At 36.9% G+C, this 20,623-nt stretch overlaps 1 protein-coding gene across 1 annotated transcript in view; it reads left to right on the top strand.

The window, feature by feature from the left end:
* LOC126183586 (uncharacterized) overlaps positions 1-20,623 on the top strand; it is a 151,626-nt gene that overhangs the window by 117,449 nt on the left and 13,554 nt on the right. Inside the window, exons 14-18 of the mRNA XM_049925684.1 lie at positions 6,986-7,125; positions 10,102-10,338; positions 10,528-10,678; positions 14,736-14,882; positions 15,052-15,212. Coding sequence (XP_049781641.1) covers positions 6,986-7,125; positions 10,102-10,338; positions 10,528-10,678; positions 14,736-14,882; positions 15,052-15,212 — 836 coding nt within the window. The remainder of the gene's footprint in view (positions 1-6,985; positions 7,126-10,101; positions 10,339-10,527; positions 10,679-14,735; positions 14,883-15,051; positions 15,213-20,623) is intronic.

Genomic DNA, 20,623 nt, shown 5'->3' with positions numbered 1-20,623 from the left:
CTGGATAGTATACACTAGTGCAAAATGAGTACCTTGTAGCAATTGTCTCACATGAATGAAGTTTTATTCACATACACAGTTTCATTCACATACACAGGGTGTGTATAAGGTACTATTACAATCACAGTATCATACACCAATGCTCAGATGATCTTGGACAACTGTTCCAACATATCATCTAGCTGCAGCTCAGACCAGCAATTGGTAATAGAGAAAATAATGTAGGTGTTAGCTGTCACCTTGCAAGAGATAGTGTTCCATACTGGTTCCACTTGCTGAAACTTTTAAGCAAAGGATTTAGCCTGTAATACACACCATACTAGATACAATTCCATCATGTTGTACAGCAGCCCACTGGGAGAGATATCTGCTGTCACAGGCCAAATCATTGAGCATATTATTGAACCACTACTGCCCATTATAACACATATCTTCAAAAAAATTGCAAGTGTTTTCCCTGAAGCTTGGAAGCAGGCGCTACATAAGCCACTACTTAAAAAGGATGTTGCCACATCACCCTCTGACTACCAATCTATCTGCCCTCTTTCTGCACTGTCCAGCAACCTACCTAAGTACAAACAACCTACTAGATGAATACAACCAGATGTCTATAAACACCACAGCACAACATCTGCCTTAATGAAGGTAACAGATGATCTGAAGCTTGCCATGGATACACAAGAGGCAACTGTCATGTGCTTCTTAGACTTCAGAAAAGTCTTTGACACTGTCAGCTTCAAAATTTTACTTGCCAAAATTAACAGCCTGAATTTATTGTGAAGTGCAGTGCAATGGTTTTGCACATACCTTACGTCTCACCAGTAATGTGTCATGTTCAGGACCATTAAGTCACAATGGAGGCAGGCAGTATCAGACATCACCCAGGCTTCAGAACTAAGTCCTATACTTTTTCCACTGTATATCAATGATGTGTCATCAGCTTTGTCCTACTACAAATACCACATGTGCACTAATGACCTTCAATTGTCTCTAAGTTCAAAACCGATAAACTTGAAGTGCTATTGAGAATCTCAATACTGACCTGTGTGTGCTATAAAAATTGGTGCAAGATAAAGGTTTAAAAACTCAACCCATCCAAAATCCAGATGGTACTTATTGGTCATTCTAGGCTCATTAGGCTGAAACATCAGGGATCCCTACTACCTGTAATACTAAATGGAACAAATATCACCTTCTCCCCCTCAGCAAAGAGTCTAGGAGTAATATCAGATGAGAATCTAAATTTGACTGAGCACATAACTGCAATGTGTAAGAAGGCATCAGCATTCCTCCATGTTCTACCAAAATATAAAAAGCCTTTCCATCTTAAAATGAAAAAGAAACTTGTGCAGACACTTATACTTCTACATATTGATTACAGTATTGTTAGCCTGTTTGGTCTTTCTCAGGAAAGCTCATGGCACCTGGAACCAGTTATGAATGCCTGTGTTCATTACATCTGTGATGTTTGACTCTTTTATCATCTTTCAGCATCATATGTGCAGCTATCCTGGCTGTGTTCAGACAGGCACAGAGATTTCCATACTCTCTGTCTTCTCTACTGTCTTATCAACATACACTGTCCCTCATATCTCTCTCTCACCATTACACTCTTGTCTGAACAACATAGCAGAAACACCCATTCCCATCAGAGCAAAAACCTGTCTGTCCCACTCCATCATTCAGCCACTTTCTCACTGTCCTTCTCAGTAGCAGCAACACAACTCTGGAATAACCTCCCACATTATATTAGAGAAATAAATAATAGATCCAGCTTCAGAAGACAGTTAATGACTTAGCTACTGAAGCAACAGTAATGATTACCATTGTCCCTGTACACACTCATATTATTTTTATATTATTATTATTGTTGTTGTTATTGTTGTTACTATTATCATCATTATCATTTTGACAGTAGCAGCAGCTGTAGAGATACTTGCCAGTATTAGCTTTATTAGTTCACAGTCCGTATTATTTACTCATATTGTCACTACAGAAACTCAGATCATTTTAATAATATTTGTCATATTAAAGTTGTTGATACTTAGGTAACTATGATGCAAGAAAGGTATTATATGTGTGAAACTCTGGTCTGATGTAAGAAAGAGCCTGATGGTCCTAATCAGATGGAGTGAAATCAATAAATAAACAAAAATAAAACCAAGTGAACAGGTATGCTAAATGAAACATGTCTGGTTGGAAATGTGTGAAGCCTTCAGTGATTACCATAGCAGAATTTTATTGAAACATACATCATAAAACCCAAAGAAATTCTGGCCAACTGTAAAGGCTGTGAGCAGCACCAAAGTTAGTGTCCGGAGAGTGATGAACAACATAAGAACTGAAACTGAGGTTAGGAAAGCAAAAGAGGAAGTGCGTAACTCTTCTGTCAAAGGAATTTTGAGGTGTACTGCCCCAGTTTAATTCTTTGGTGTAGATATTAGTGTTGGCAGCATTGAGAAAGAGCTAAAATTGAACAAAACTCCAGGGCCCAATGGAATCTCTGTCAGATTCCATACATAATTTGTGGTTGCGTTATCTCCTTTTTTAATCATAATATACTGTAATTCCCTTAAACAATAAGCTGAGCCCAATAAGCTGCGCCCACAGATCACATTTGTCTACAAAAAGGGTAGCAAAAGTGATCCACAAAACTACCCTCTACTATCTTTGATACACATCTGTTGAACAACCTTAGAATATATTCTGAGCTCGAACATAATGAGGTATCTCAAATAGAAAACTTCCTTCATTCCAACCCATATGGATTCTGTGAACACAGATAATGGGAAACCCAGCACACACTTTTTCACATGATATCTTGAAAGCCATACATTAAGGTAATCAGATGGATGCAGTACTTCTTGTCTTCCAAAAAGTGTTTGGCTCAGTACTATGCAACTGGTTATTTATTAAAATACTATTTTATGGGGGTATCAATGAAAATTTGTGACTGGACTGAAGACCTTTTAATAGTGAGGGTGCAGTGTGTAGCGTTGGATGGAGGGTCATCGACAAAATTAGAAGTGCCAAAATTAGAGGTGCCAAGGAATATGTATTGGTTGCCACACCATTAATACACCATTAATGTCTTGTACATGTGGAGCTCTGCAGTTTGCATTCATAGTGTAAACAAACATATTTATCTATCTGGAGGAGTGGTCTTCAGTTTGTCCTTCATATTAAACACTAACCTGTTGCCATGTGTATCATTTTTCTAATTTTCAAGTCCATTGTATCTCTGTAAATATAAGTTCCACTCACTACTGTGGTATTTCCCCATTTAAGTTCCTCAGTCCATCAAAAATATTCATCCACTGCTTTCTTTCTGTTTTGCTCAAAAGTTGTAATTATCACTGCTATGATTTTCTCCCCAAATTCCACTATGATTTGCTAACATCAACTCTAAGAAAAATGCAATGAAAAGCCTCTCTTTTTAGACTTATGTAGCTGGGAGAAGACTTTTGATTCAGTCCAAAGATCTACTGCATGGACAGTTCTTGTTCACTACTAGTGTGCACCACATTCTGTTGATCCAATTGAGATCATGATCTGTCAAGTATGGGATGACTGGAAACATTCTGTACTTACACAACATATCTGAATCAATTATTGTCATTGTCTTAATTCTGATCTTACATAGACAGGACCATAATTATTTGCATAAACTAGCTGTCTTAATATTATGTTTATCAGCCATGCTACATGGAATGTTATTAGATAATTTGGATGTTGATCTTGGATATTACATTGATGAAGGTTTTGTTTGCAATATGGCTGAATTTCTCTCTGGAAACTAGATTAAGTCATACACTATGTGATCAAAAGTATCTGGACACCTGGCTGAAAATGACTTACAAGTTTGTGGTGCCCTCCATCGGTAATGCTGGAATTCAATATGGTGTTGGCCCACCCTTAGCCTTGATGACAGCTTCCACTCTACAGGCATATGATCAGTCAGGTGCCGGAAGGTTTCTTGGGGAATGGCAGCCCATTATTCATGGAGTGCTGCATTGAGGAGAGGTATCAATGTCGATCGGTGAGGCCTGGCACGATGTTGGCATTCCAAAATATCCCAAAGGTGTTCCATAGGATTCAGGTCTGGACTCTGTGCAGGACAGTCCATTACAAGGATGTTATTGTTGTGTAACCACTCTACCACAGGCCGTGATGAAAGATGCAATCGCTATCCCCAAATTGCCCTTTAACAGTGGGAAGCAAGAAGGTGCTTAAAACATCAATGTAGGCCTGTGCTGTGATAGTGCCATGCAAAACAACAAGAGACACAAGCCGCCTTCATGAAAAACACAACCACACTATAACACCACCCCTTCCGAATTTTGCTGTTGGCACTACACACGCTGGCAGATGATGTTCACTGCGCATTCACCATATTCACACCCTGCTATCAGATTGCCACATTGTGTACCATGATTCGTCATTCCACACAACATTTTTCCAGTGTTCAATTGTCCAATGCTTATGCTCTTTACACCAAGCGAGGTGTTGTTTGGAATTTACCAGTGTGATGTGTGAATTATGAGCAGCCACTTGACCATTAAATCCAAGTTTTCTCACCCCCTGCCTAACTCTCATAGTACTTGCAGTGGATCCTGATGCAATTTGGAATTTCTGTGTGATGGTCTGGATAGATGTCTGCCTATTACGCATTATGACCCTCTTCAACTGTCGGTCAACAGACAAGGTCGGCCTGTACACTTTTGAGCCGTATGTGTCCCTTCATGTTTCCACTTCACTATCACATCGGAAACAGTAGATCTCGGGATGTTTAGGAGCGTGAAAATCTCGCATACAGACATATGACACAAGTGACACCCAATCACATGACCACGTTCGAAGTCCATGAGTCCCATGGAGTGCCCCATTCATCTCTCTCACGATGTCTAATGACTACTGAGGACACTGATATGGAGTACCTGGCAGTAGGTGGCAGTACAATGCATCTAATATGAAAAACGTATGTTTTGGGGGGTGTCTGGATAGTGTAGAAGTAATGGAACTCGAATATGCAGATAATGCTGTTTCAACAGCTCTCAAATCATATATGCTGTAAACATTGATGTAAATATCACTGATGTTTGAACACTGCATTAAGGACTCATCATAAACGTTTAACTATAGCTTCAGGCTTTTTTACAGAGGGCACATTTATGATGAAATCATATCTGAGAGAAACTCTGCAAAAATCTAAGGTAGACTTAAAAAGACTGCAGGTTTGTACTAGTATTTTCTGCTCAGCACATATATAAATTATGTGAAGTAGTGTGGTTATAAATTTATTGAGTGGTGATTGGAACTAGTTAAATCATGCAGACAGTCAAGAGTAAACACTTGTCAGGACATAGTCAGGATTGAATATATGCCCAGAAAGTAATGCACCACATTTTTTTTTCTCTGCTGAAAACAATGCTATGAACGTGAAACGTTATGTATGTATTATCTGGCGTCTGCTGAGTGAGCATGCCAAGTTTCCATCACTTCCAACAGATAGTGTAGCTGCAGGACAGTTTCAAAGTGGCATCTATAGGTGATGTACATTACAATCAACATGCCGTCATTGTATTTCTCATTGCAGAGAAATAAACTGTGTGAAATATTCACAAACACTTGTGTAAAATCTATGGACCATCTGCTGTCGACAGAAGTACAGTTAGTTGCTGGGCACAGAGGGTGAGGTCATCAGAAGGCTGTGCAGCAGAGCTCCATGATTTGCAGTGGTTGGGGAGACCATCCGCGGCTGTCACACCTGACATGTTGCAGTGAGCTTGCATTGTCATTCACAAGGACAGATGCATTACAGCATTACAACTCAGCATTTGGCACTGCATCTGTCAATCAGCAAAAGAAATGTGGATGCAATTATCTGCTCTCTTGGATATTCAAAAGTGTGTGCAAGATGGGTCCCGCAGGTCTAATGGTGGATCACAAATCATACAGAAAAAACATTTGTCATGATTTGTTGCAACATTTTGAAGCTGAGGGGGAGGCCTTCTTGTCCCAGATTGAGACAGGTGATAAAACCTGGGTTCACCATTTTGAGCCCACAACAAAACAAGTGTTGGAATGGCACTCCTCACTGAAGAAAAAATTCAAAGCATTTGCTTCATGTTCTGGGACTGTGAAGATGTGATTCTTATTAATGTGATGCCAAGAGGCAGTACCATTAATTCAGAAGCATATGACAACACAGTAACAAAACTCAAGATGTGTTTCCGGCAACTTTGGCACTGCAACAACCCAAGAGATGTTTTGGTGCAACACAATAAAGCTTGGCCCCACACAAGTCTGAGGCTGCTGAACACATCCCAAAAGAGGGTTGGACAGTGTTACTCCATCCACCCTACAGCCCTGACCTAGCCCCCGTGGACTTTCACTTGTCTGAGCCATCACAGGATGCCATTCATGGAAGACATTTTGAGGACAATGAGGAGGTGATTCACACAGTGAAGCACTGGCTCTGCCACCAGGACAAACATTGGTACTGACAGGACATACACACCCTTGTTTCATGCTGGAGGAAGACCATAGAACATGATGAAGTTTACGTGGAAAAAATAGGGTGCGTAGATAAAAATGCTGTGCATTACTTTCTGGGCAGCCCTCGTATAAACTCAATTGTAAGTGAGGAAAATAACAGGCATACGTCCACTGGGGAAAGCTCCCATGTTCACTCTTCTACTGGTGCTAGATCGTCAAATTTTTACTTTTATTTCACTGTGACCACCAGTGTTGACTTTTCATCAAGTTGTAGTGTTACACATTTTTGTTGTCAACAATTTAGGCGGCCACATTTTCAGACTTACTTTCATGAGTCAAAAACTTGTGCTATATCCACTTTACTGTAATGTTAACTAGCTGCTTACCTCATAGTGATTTGCACAAAATGTAACTTCATTGTAAAATAACATCACATATACCAAAACGATATTATTTTGAATGTAAGTCCAGGAATGTTTATTTTCAGTATGGTGACACCATGACAAACATTGTGGTTGTACAATTCAGTGATTATGTACAAACTGGACGAGACAAAAGGTATAATCTAACTTGTTTGTTCCGTGGACCTGGAGAAGCTGTGGTTACATCTGGATACATTGGAGCTGGGTAATTATGATTTAATTTTGAATTTACTCTCTACAGTATTTGAGTTATTTGGAGCTACATCAATTGTTTGTTTGTTATCTTTATGGTTAAGTGTGATTTTGAAAAATTTTCTTGTTTTTTTGCATTATTTGTGTCTGGGGTTGATGTATTCAACCCTAAAATTTTAAACAATATTTTGAACCACCATATCACCATATGGACTATCTCCAGTTTCTACTACAATTCTGTATAGCCTAGTTACTTACTAGTTCTTATTTTTGCACCCCAAAGAGTTAGTCATAAACTGTGTTAATTAACTTTAGAAGAATAAGGGACATTGACTGTCTATTACGATACCTCCAATGAGACCCTAAAATTTGTGGCCATGTAATATCAGTATGTAACGTTCTCAGTTACATGTGTAATAAATTATTAATTCATGGTATTTTTAACAGGCCTTTTTTAAGCCTCACTAGATGTAAAGTGTAACCTCAAACTTTAATACCTTCTATACAGTTTTAAAATTTTTTTTAGAGATAATGTTCTCAAGGCTTGTCACCCACCTGCATAGTAATGCAGTACTCCATTAATCACAGTTTGGATTTAAAAAGGGCTACTCTGTGGAAGCAGCTATTTCCGCATTCACTGAGCAGATAATGTAACTTTAAATTATATATGTCAGCAACTGGCATCTTTTGTAACATTAAAGGCATTTGACTGAGTAAATTATGATATTCTAGAAGAAGTATTTTGTTTTTATATGATAAATGGTTCAGTACATACCTATTAGAATAAACAAGCTCCAGAAAATTACACTAATATGTTCAAGTAATACATATATTTTATGGGGTTCAGCACAGGCCCATTACTGGTCTTGCTTTATGTTAATGATCTCTCACTTTATTTGAATCAGGAGGCAGAATTACTAGTCTTTTTGTAGATGATACAAGCATTATAGTTAAACAAAGCAAAGAAACATCAACACAGAAAATAGTAAATTTTTTATGTTATTATTTGGGTTTTGCAAAAACTTTGTAAAACACCATCAATCCAGTATTACACTCTCAAAAGTATCTCAACCTCTTATTAATGTAATGTACCAACAAAAATAATAAATAGAGTAAAAACTTAAGAGTCCATATTGACGAAAACTTAAACTGGAAAAACTATTTAGAAGAAGTATGACAGCATTAACTTAAGATACTTTTATCAAGACAGTAATTGCCAATTTGGGGCCTAAAATCAGTAAGTTAACATCTTTTGCATATTTTCATTCACTTGTGTCCTACAGGATAATGTTCTGGGGTAGCTCCTCACTTGGGTAAAATGTACAAAAGAAGGTAATTTTAAATGTGTGCTGAAACACGTATAGGCATCTGTTCAAGCAATTGGGCATATTAACTATCACACAACAGTACATTTATTCACTGGTGAAATTTGTTATCTGCAATCAATTGCAGTTTGGGAATAACAGATATATAAATAAATACAATAATAGCAGGAAAATGACCTGTACTTTCCTCTGGTGAATCTGGTACAGAATGGAGGAAAATATATGACTACAAAACTCTTCAGCAATCTTCCCATGGAAGAACTGTTTTCAAATGTAGATTGAAGTCATTTTTCTTGAAAAATTGCTTCTATTCCATAATGGTAGTCTCGATGGGAAATATGTAGTCAATTACAAACCTGTAAATGGCTAGAGTCTGTCATGATGTGTAACTGTTCTGTTCTGAGAACCCAAATATTATGACCTCACTGCTAATGATAAATGGGTGGAAAGTTGGCCAAAGCGATCTGTCACTGTAGGTATCTGGACAAGAAAGCAAAAGATTAGTTGACACAAGTGCACTTTAAATAAATATGATTTACTCAGCTTGTGTGAAAGAACTGCCACACTGTTGACTACTTGTGGCAGCCATGGCTAGCTATAAACAATGTCCTGATGTGGGTGAGCATCTAAGTACACTGAATATTTGCCAGTAGAGGTAGATATTAACAACTTGGTCTGTGTCCAAGTAAACTGAATGTTTGCCAGTAGAGATGACTATCAACAACTTGGTGTAACATTCAGCAGTAAATAGCAACACACAAGTAATCTCAACTAGCAGCAATCTTGAACTATAAGACTGGTGTCCAGGTGGCTATCACTTATAACACCATCCCGGTGGTCTTCATTGGTCAGCAGCCTGGAGGATCTTCATTGGTGGTGAAGTTCAAAGCACCAGTTGTCTCTCCAACTTTTTCAACTGAAATATTGCACATCATAACATTTACTGTGAAATGCAAAATGTTATTAGGGTCTCCACAATGCTCAACAACAACTTACTTTCTTTTCTCTAAATTTTTCATCTCTCTTTCTTTCCTTAGCAAACTTCTCATAGCACATATTCATTCCTTCAGTGTATGATTATTATTATTATCACTGTTTTTATTTTGTTACTTCTCCCACCTCATCTCCCTTACATCATGATGGGTCTAACTTGGCCTATGTTTACTTTTGGCCTGTGTTTGCCAAGTTCACAATGCTTTCATATATCTCTGGAGGAACTAACTCAAGAGTTCCAAAAGAATGTAATTGGCTTCAGTTTTTAAATTTGTTAGCATACCAAGTGTGTTTCTTTTGATGTTCATTACAAAAACTCTGTTATTTAAGTCTTGAATATTATACAAACACAATTAATGTCATTTTCTGATCTCAGACTCCAAGGACAACAGCTGTTATAATATAATTATACAAGTATTATTCCTTCTTTTAATAAATGATTTTTGTTTACACTGATTATGAAACACTTTTCCAGCTCCTGTTAACACATTTCCAGTTGTATCACAACCTCCATTATGCAAATAAATAACAAAATGAAAACAAAGTACAAACAACATAACATTTCCATAAGTGAAGAAACCGTTTTTAATAACATGACTTTTTGTAGTCATAGATACTTTCTTTCTATGCAACAGCATCCACAATTGGTGAAATGGAAATAAATATTTCAGGTCTGGAAGCCCAATTCCAATTGAATATTTGCCTGCTGAAAATTCACTGAGTTCAAGGGTGAGGTTGCTGATTTTGTACCAAGGACGTCCAACAACAACAATTGCTGTCGGTGATCCTTTGACATTTCGTCTCGAGGCACAAGATGGTTACAATTATGTTACTGATATTTTTGCTACAAATGTGATAGCAAGAGATCCATACTCTGGACGATCTGTGCAACTTATTGACAGATATGGGTGAGTAGATGAATAATTTAGCTAGAACAAAACAAATATTTTTGTGTTAAATTCACAACCACTGTTCTAACAAAATTAGTACCAAATATAAATGCCCATGGTTCTGTATATTCTGTGAAGGGGATGAATGTTATGCATGGCTCTTTTTGTTGTTCATAATTAAATCTTGAAATATGCATTCCTTTTCAGGTGTCCAGTTGACAATTATGTTTTCCCAGGCCTTGATAGATCCAGATCAGGTGATGGGCTCGAGGCACGATTTAATGCTTTCAAAATACCTGAATCAAACTTTTTAGTGTTTGAAGCAACAGTTAGAACATGTCGTGATGGATGTCAGCCAGTATGTACAAACAAATTCTTTCCTTTTGTTGCAATTTTATGATTAAAAATTTGAGAAATTTGTATGGCTTGTATAGATAAGAGGACATTATCATGTGTTGACACTCTGTTTATTAAATTATGTTAAAGTAAAAGTAAAAGTAGGTGTGTGTGTGTGGGGGGGGGGGGGGGGGTTGGTTTTCAATTGCACATTAAATAATGTGTGCTTCTCAAATATTATGGTTATTGATAACAAATGGTACTGTTTCATCTGCATACATATGTAACCTCTGTGATTTTATAAGATCAGGCATGAGTCATCCATGAAAATGGCATGTTACTAACTTGCATGTTGTCCTCACTTGTATGTGGATCCATCTTGGAATGTTGGAAATTTGTGACCGAATATCAGCAGCACCACTAGAAACACCTGAAATGTCATCATGATCATGATCATAATCTGCAGCAGCAGCAGCCATTCAACAGCCACTGCTGGAAAAAGGCATCCTTTAGACTTTTACATGCATTACAGTTGTTATCTAGATACATCATTGTTATTCCTATATGTTTTCTCGTGTCGTCTTCTGTTAGCTCATCATCTTAATATTTCTGTATCTCTTGAAATCCAACAAAGAACTTCCTTGGTCCATGTACCATGCATTAACCTAGTTACTCATCCTGCCCACCTCGATTCCATTTGGAGATAGTTACATCCTCCACTTCAGCCTGTTTCCTGTTTTCCTGTTACTCCCAGTAATTAACATTATGTATCTCTACATTTCTCATTCAGAAACTCTAAGTATGAGAATTTTTCATGTTAAAAGTAGATCTAAAACTGCCATAAGTTAAAACTGGCAATAACAAATTTTCTTTTTCAGACACACTGGATGCTCAGTTTTGCAAACTTGTTCAGTGCACCTAAAGCACTTCAAGACACTTTATTCTTCTGTTTATTTTCTTTTTCTGTCTATCCAGTTGTTGCCTTTGACTGTCCTAAATACAAAATCTTAACAACAGATTCTATTGCCTGTTAATTTACACTTAACGTTATATTTGGTTCCCCAGAAATATGAAATTTCTTGAAAGGTTGGTTGGTTGGTTGGTTTAAAGGGGGGGGGGGGGGGGGGGAAGGGACCAAACTGTGAGGTCATTGGTCCCTTTCTTGAAAGGCTACATTAATTTCATCAAGACAGTATACAGTGTTTATCACAATTAATAGCAAAAACTGACCCAAGTGTAAGTATACAATACTCGAAAGCACACACACAGTAGTAAATATGGGTTCACTACTGAAATGTTTGTGAGATATTTATGAATGTGTAGTTATGAGACACTACTGATTTCAGTATGAAATATTATCTTGGATAGCACAAATGTATTTCAAATGCAATTTTTTTCAATAACGTCTCCATGTGATTGGGTTTAAACATGACATAAACCCGTATACTGTTGATGAGTTGACATATTGGCAGTGCTTCTCACTGAATGTGTGGTTGGGGTACTAAGTAACCATCTCACTGGACCTCACATTCTTCCAAGAAAATTTGATGTGTTAGGGAAAACAGCATATGCACAATGCAACAATGGCATATTTTTCTGCCATGTAATATGACATATAATGCACCAATATGGTCCACAATATGTTATTCAAGTACGACCTGTTCCTTGATCTCCAAGATCATTTGGCTTCAGGTATCTGAATTTTTCTGTCTGGAGTTGTCTCAAAAGTTAATTGTACAGTACTTCCATTGATTTGGTTGAAGAGTTGGAACAGCAGGTTCTACAATGTTGTCCAGCTTTACAAGATGATCTGAAGGTGTTTAAACTAATTCATAACTCACTGCAGGGGAGAGTGCAGTATTACATCCAAATGCAAGGATGTGTATGGAACACTTCTTTCAACACACTGACTGCTGCATACATAGTGATAGATGCATCATCACAATAAAATAAATTCCTAGCAACCATAAGCTTTGTGAAAATCGATTGTATGTTTGACTGATTTATTTTGCTGTTGGCCCATTTGAAAATGGCTATACAGCCAAATTTAGCCAATAATGGTTTACATAAGCATTATGTTCTGTAAATATACAGTCTTGGCACAAGTAATATCTTCTTTTTTAAAATTTCCTTTTCAGTGTATTCACTGTACATTATTTTCATCTTAGTTTAGATGATTTTGAGGTCAGCTTTCAAACTCTGAGTGTTAAGTTCTTCCATTCATTGTTGAAGATCACCCGTAGTTACGGCAAAACAGTACAATGTCATCACCAAACTGAAGATGGCTCATATTAATAGCATCAATAAATGATTCTTCTTTTTCTTCTTCTTCTTTGATCAGTTAGAACACCTAAAAAACTTATTTATTGATGCAATAATTTACCAACAGCCGTATGTATTGTAGAAATTTATTTTATGAACTTCTTACTGTAGGAGTGCTGAAAATAGTTTTGATGGTATGGAATCTCCTTTCCAGCTTGCTCTTTCAGTTTTGAATTTTGAAGTAAAAATAAAGAAGAAAGGAAGATTAGGGTTTAATGTCCTTCCAATGAGGCCATTAGAAAAGAGGCAGCAGCTCAGACTGAGAAAGAATGTGAAAGTAAATGAATTGTGTTCCTTGGAGCAAACCACCTCAGCTTTCACCTAAGCAATTTAGGGAACCAATGGAAAACTTAAACATGGATGGTAACGTGGGAATTCAAACAGCTGTCCTCAGGAATATGAGCTTAGTGTCTTACCACTGCTGCATATCATTTGGTGAAATATGAAGTGACAAGTAGATTGTCTTCTTTACAGGAAACATGAACAAATACTGACAGTAGTCTTCATATAACTACTAACAGAAAAGTTAAAAGCACTGCAGTTGCTAACACATTCATCCTCCCAATCCATTGTGGGCATGCAATAGATGTGTGTATCTTTCCCTGTAGTACTGCAATTTTAATGTCTCATGCTATGCTAAGGCATTAAAAAACTCATCTCTTGATCAATGTTCATACTACTATGACTGGAGTAGATTGGAAACTTTAGCACTACAGCAGCACAGCTTCCAACATGCCAAAAATACTACTGTAAATCTTCATGGTGTTGATATTTCAAATAATATGATGCAATAAAGCTCATGCAAGGAAGGAAGATTAGGGTTCAATGTCCTGAAGAGGTCATTAAAGATGGAACACAAGCTCAGACTGGACAAGAATTGAAAAAGAAATTAGTCTTGTACTTTTCAAAGGAATCATCCTAGCATGTGTGTTAAGAAATTTAGCAAAACTATTGAAGATCTAACTCTGGATGATCAAACATGGGTTTGACATGGTGTCCTGTATGCAAGTTCAGTATCTAACCACTGCACCACCACCTTCAATACCCAATCCAGTAAGTATTATCTCACAACATATCAAGAAACAGAAGTGCCATTATTTATATCAGCAGGGGCAATTTATAATGTCCTACTGTAATGTAAGTGTATGACTTACGAAGTTGTAACTGTAATCATCTGAAGACATTAGAGTTATCTGCAAAACCGTTAGGGTTGCAACTGATTTATTTTATGAAATATCTGTAAAAAAAATAGTGTATGATTTGGGAACACACTTCAGGCAAAAAAATAAAATGTGTCTTTGAAAAGAGAAATGTGTGAAACTGATCGGCTTACAGATCTGTAACTTCAGTCAGTATTATTAGATAATGTAATCCTGCATGTTCTGTTCACATTATAGTTCTGAGCAAAATATGAGACAGCAGGCATTATATTGCAAGAGCATGTGTGTAAATATTTTATGGATATCATGGCAATAATATAAATTCCAAATCATTAGCTAAGTACTAGAAATTCTTGGCTACCACTACGTACTTACAAAATAATGGCACCTTTATCTGTCTCAAATGTTAATGTTCAATAACTGCTCCATAGTAAAGTATTTCAAAGCTGTTGCAGACATCCATAAGAAATAAAATGATAATCATGAGCAAATACACAAAAGTTTAAATAATGAAATTGTGTTGAGATTTTTGATTCAGGTATAGTTTCTTTTTGCTTTAATAGTGTTACATTACATATAGCATAAGTTATATTTCAGGCTTACTGCACTGGCCATTCTGGCAGAAGTGAACCATCATTTGGTAGACGGAAAAGGGATGTAACAAATGAAACAGGAGAAGTGGAAGAAAATGATCAATACAAAAATGGAACAGAAGAAGAGGAACAAGTTAGAGAGATGATTGAGGTAGGCTAATAATGGTTTTTTCACATCATTAAATTGTTTTTTATGTTCCTGTAGAAAAAGAATAGCCGTAAGATCTGCTTTAAATATAGCTACAGAGCAAAATTTTCCTGCTGCACCCATCATTATATAACTTATATTATATATTTACTTTCATGTGAATACTTGACAGGTATTTGAATCACGACATGATATCCTTCAAGAGGAAACAGTTGAGCCACTGACTGCAAATATTTGTCTCACCAACCGGGAGTACTATGGGCTAATGTCTGCAGTCATTATCTTCATGCTTGCTCTCATTGCTGTGGCCAGCTTCTCTGCAGTATGTTACAGGTAAGTATATTGGGGCAGCAAACTAATTATGAATTAGGAAGTGAGGAGAACTGCAAAAATTTACCTCCAGTTGCGTACTCACACTCACTCATGCATGCATGTCACCCCTTATGCCCCCCTCTCCCCATCTTCAATGCAATTAAACTTGGATGGAATTATGTAAAACTTGCTATACAAAAATAAAATAAAATAAAAGATGAAAACACATTTCTGGACTTAATGTACGTTACTGGCAGTGTCCAATCAAGGCACTGTACAGAATGCCTACGCAACTTATAGAATATTTAGAATTTTTTGGCAAGATGTTTAATTTAATACCTTTCGTAGCAAATCTAAAAAATGTCTAGGAATTTTATAAAATGAAAACAGACTCAGGCAAAGCATAAAGTTACAATGAAATAATATTTTCAAACTAGAAATTTTTATATTTAATGGAAGCTAAATTAGAACATGAAAATTATCACAATTCTGTGTGTCTGAAAACTGGCTTATCCTGGAGTACATGTGTTTTAATAGTTGTTAACAATTACCTATATGTAATAAACAACTGAAAAAAACATTTTAACAATTATTACAAATGCATAATATGCAATAACTGAATCAAAACTTTGACATTTTATGTACTTCAAAGCTGTAATTCTGTTATGCTTTATTTATTGTAACAAGCAGCAATACTGAAATGATGATTTGAATTGCAAATAACTTTTCTTTTTAAAAACAAACACTTGAGGTTCTGACATTTATTTTTGCACATTCACTTCAATTCTTGTCCATTCCCAGTAGATTGCCTTGTTGCAGCTGATCCAAGAGATACTTCTTTGTCCAACGTAACATCTCCAGACTTTAGAAGATATTTCTTGCATGCTGTGAACTGTGACCTCATGTACAACTGCTTTAGAATTCCTTCTTTGGTACCTAATTTATAAAAACCATCATTTTTCACAAAAACCACGACAGCCAAAATGTTTCAAACATTTCCATAACCTTAATCAATTTCAGGAACTGGAACTCTAACTGTAGATCCTTTTTCAGCTAATGCGAACATTTTTTCAAAGAAAATTTTCATTTTCTGTGCCTGAGACTAGATTTTTTTATGAGTCTGTCTGACCAATAATGAATTTTTTGTTATTTATGCGAAGGGGGCATGTAATATGCATACCAAACCTCCTCCCATTTGAGTTGAATTCCTGCAGATAACGTGCATGTAGCATTCACAGAGTGGACATTGGCACGCATCCTGTGTCAGTTCTGAACAGACACAACAAATGAAATCTTGTATTTTAGACGCTTGAGTTGATGTTGAAGCCATAGGTGTAATAAACTCATGGTGGGCTTCTCCTGAATTTTCACAGACATCTTCACATTCACCGGCTTTTTCTAATGAATCAATGATCTCTTCCAATTCTTCTTCTTTTGTAATACCATTTTAAACCTGTTGTGGCAGAGCTGACATGTTCAGTCCAACCTTTATTTTGCAGTGTAACAGAGCCTCATATGGAGACTTTTTAATACCAGAATGATATGGTCAGTGTCTCATTAACTGGGTGAACCATAAACCTATGCTCCAATTATTATTTTGCTTGATCTGCATCCATGTTGTCAAGATGTTGTCCAAATTTTGGTTTATTCTTTCAGCATTTCCTTAAAAAAATGTCATGTGACTAGGGCCACCTGTCAGGTAGACCATTCGGCGGGTGCAAGTCTTTTGATTTGACGCCACATCAGCGATTTGTGAGTCAATGGGGATGAAATGATGATGATTAGGGCAAAACAACACCCAGTCCCTGAGCAGAGAAAATCTCCGACCCAGCCACGAATTGAACCTGGACCATTAGGATTGACATTCTGTGCCGCTGACCACTCAGCTGCTGGGGGTGGACAGCATTTCCTTGACTTTGGCTATGACAAGATTCTCCATATAAGATTTTCAGTTGAGACCAGTACTCTTATTGACAAACTCTCTCCTGGCTGACTGGGAGATTGGTGGAGCTCTCAGAACAGTGAATATATCAATTGAGTGGTATTCTACTTCCTCAGCTGTCTTTGTTCTAAGGACATCATGTGATCCTGATATACTTGAATCAGTCACCATCTGGATGGTTTTGAAAATCAGTTGGGTCAACCTGATATTGAGAATTAAATTCAGAAGAAATCAGTGGTTTTACTACTATGTCTTTTCTACAGCTCTTTTGTTTCTGTGGGCAGGGTTCACAGATTTGTATGAAAAGATTTATATCATGATGAGCTATATTAACATATCTAATAGACAATTCCTGTATCATCCTGTCTTGCCCACCATGGCCAAAAGAAGAATGGGTCTGATAAAGTATGTTAAACAACTCACCATCTGGTGCATAAAATTTGGTTGCATCACATATTTCATTCAGTGCTTGCATCAATTTCTGTGTTCTCTGTGCATTCATTACAGTGTACTACCTCATTAACCAGTAATAATGAAGTTGCTTCTTTTTCACAGTCTCTGAAATTTCCATGTCTCTTATTATTTCCTTGTGGTGATCATCAGAAAAACACCATTTCTTCAGGAATTGCTCCTCATAATCTGTAACTCTCTATAAAATCTTTGTTTCATTGCATTTACACGATCATCAACCACAACAGTTTCATAGTCATTACATGCAGCCTCCATTTTAGCGAAAGTGGCACTTTGGCACTCTGACACAACTGAACTCCATCCAAATTGGACTAAAACTGTTACAACAGTGATGTCTGTACAAACTGTCAAAACATTTAAATTGTATTTCTTTCATACTTTGCCTTAAACATAACTGGCATTTTATTAGATGCCTAGGCAAAGTGTTGAAAAAGATACATTTAATACCCTTCCTTATGATTTTTTTTGTATTCTATATATTGCCCAGGCATTCCTTAAAATGTCAGATTTCATAGTTTTCTGGTAACATACTCACTTACAGCATGTCTGTAATGTACAAATGGAGGTGTCACAACTTGGTGAAGCAAAATAATATTAATATATTAGCTCAAGCAGTACAACAGTGATGTGTATCACTGTTAATGATGATGTCTGTGATATCGAAAACAAATGTGTGAAATTCATGTTTCAAAAGTTATTTTCAGTGAGGTAAGGGTCTGAGGATCGGAACTGTGAACATCAACAGACGTCACAAGCAGATGAAAAACATTCTCTATTAGGGAAAGCGTTGTCTCATGGTGATAGGGCTGAACAAAATTTTCTCAGGTTTCCTGCGAGGTCAAGCTCTTATACATATGAGGTGTAATTAAAAAGTAATCGGATTTTTTTAAAGAATCTTTATTGATTCATCAACATCAACTTTGTTCCCTTCAAAGTAATCCCTCAGATATATATATAATACACTTGTGCCAGTGCTTTTTCCAGTCTTGGCAGCACTTCTGGAACTCACTTTTCATTATGATGTTCAGCTCCTACTGTGATTCTGTTTTTATCTCATCAGTGGTGGCAAATGACATTGTTTCATGGTTCTCTTCAGCTACAGGAATAGAAAGAAGTCACAAAGGCCATGTCCAGTAAATACAGACAACGTAACAGTTTTATTTTTTGCCAGAAAATCATGAACAAGCATTGAGATGTTAGCAGGAGCATTTTCATGATACAGTTTCCATGAGTAGCTTTGCCACAATTCTGGTTGTTTTCTTTGGACTGCTTCAAGCAAACAGTGCATAACTTCCAGGTAGTATTCTTTATTGACTGTATGATCATAAGACAGGAACTCATGATGCTCTATCCCACTGTAATCGAAGGAAACAGTGAGAAGAACCTTCACATGTGATTGGACTTATCAAAATTTTTTTTGGGTCTTGTCTCTTCATGCAGTTTCCATTAGGATGAATGGGCCTTGGTTTTGATGTCATACCTGTATATCAACATTTCAGCACCTGTTACAACCTCCTTTGGAAGCTTTGAATCATTGCCGACTTCATTCAGCAATTCCAGATCTTGTTTTTGGTTGAAATTCAACAGTTTCAGAACAAACTTTGCTGCTATACGTTTCATGCCCAAAACATCCAAAAAAATTGCTCAGCATGAGCCAAAGGATATGCTGACATCATCAGCAACCTCTCTGATGGTGATTCGGTGATTTTCCAGAACAATTTTCTTTACTTCTGCCACATTTTCATCAGTAACTGATGTGCTGGGGCATCCAGGGTGGTCGTAGTCTTAAACACCTTCTTGACCCTCTTTGAAATGTTTATACCACTTAGAAACTTTTGTCTTCCTCATAGCAGCTTCGCAAAAAGTCACAGTCAACATTTTGAATGTGGTGCTGCACTTTATTCCATTTCTCAAGCATAATTTAATGCAAATTCTCTGATCCATCTTCTTTAAAAGTAAAAATTCACCAAGAACACAAAAACAACAATAAACTAATTATTCAAAACAGCTAAAAATACAAATATACCTAAGGGGCATGAGTAACAACAAGACAAAAGAATTTTGAAAATCAGGTTTACAAAGCTCATGAAATTAAAAAATTCCCATTACTTATGGATCACACTACATACATGTGTTTTCAGCTGCGTGCTCCTCAGTCATTGTCAAGTGGCAATTGACTTTCAGATGGTTTCAGGCCTCATCCTTAAACAGCCATAGTACTGGCTATGACATCACTGGTGCTTTGTCCATTGCTGTATAAGGCAATGTTTTCACACTGTCTGCCATGCCTGCTTTAAATTTGCAATGGCCAGGTCCCATGCTGTAATAAGTAACAAACTCCCATCTAACATTTATTATGATAGAGGTGGGATTACATGCAATTTTATGTCCATCTTCCAATGCATGTTAAGCTACTGACTATTTCTCTGGATACTGTAGCTCCCAACACCTCTCATATCCAGATCAGCCTTATTCCATCGTGCACACAGTCTGCTGAGCAAAATATTGTCCACACACACGTAGAACATTAACTTTCACAGGCTTGATGGATTGGGATACTTTAGGTGGAGGAGTGATTGATTTGGTGTTATATGTCTTCAGGAACCTTCTAATCTTCCCTGTCACTGAACCAGAGAATGGCCAAAATGCAAACTAGATTATGTCTCCAATCTCTCACATATCATGTGTCTCGCTAATATATTTAGATAGTAGAGGATCCTTTTTCCTCTTACTATATCAATAATGAGCAGTTGCATTTCAAGCTGCTCTGGACACAAAGTTCTCCCTATAATGCATCGAGATACCCATAATTGTGCCAGTTCTTGCATTAATCAAGTTGCTTGGTTGTAAACTTACACATGACTTACCGGTATTTCCCCTTTGTCTCATTATTAGTTATAATATCCACTTTCATTGTCATATGATTGGTTTTATAGACACTATTAACAATTATTTCTATACATAGTTTGCAACAAATATATCAATGCTGAAATGTATGCTCATACATTGATTTTGCTGC

Source organism: Schistocerca cancellata, chromosome 4 (assembly GCF_023864275.1).
Source record: "Schistocerca cancellata isolate TAMUIC-IGC-003103 chromosome 4, iqSchCanc2.1, whole genome shotgun sequence".
NCBI lineage: Eukaryota > Metazoa > Arthropoda > Insecta > Orthoptera > Acrididae > Schistocerca > Schistocerca cancellata.
Note: the sequence above shows the minus strand (reverse complement) of the source record. Positions and strands in the feature narration are given on the sequence as shown.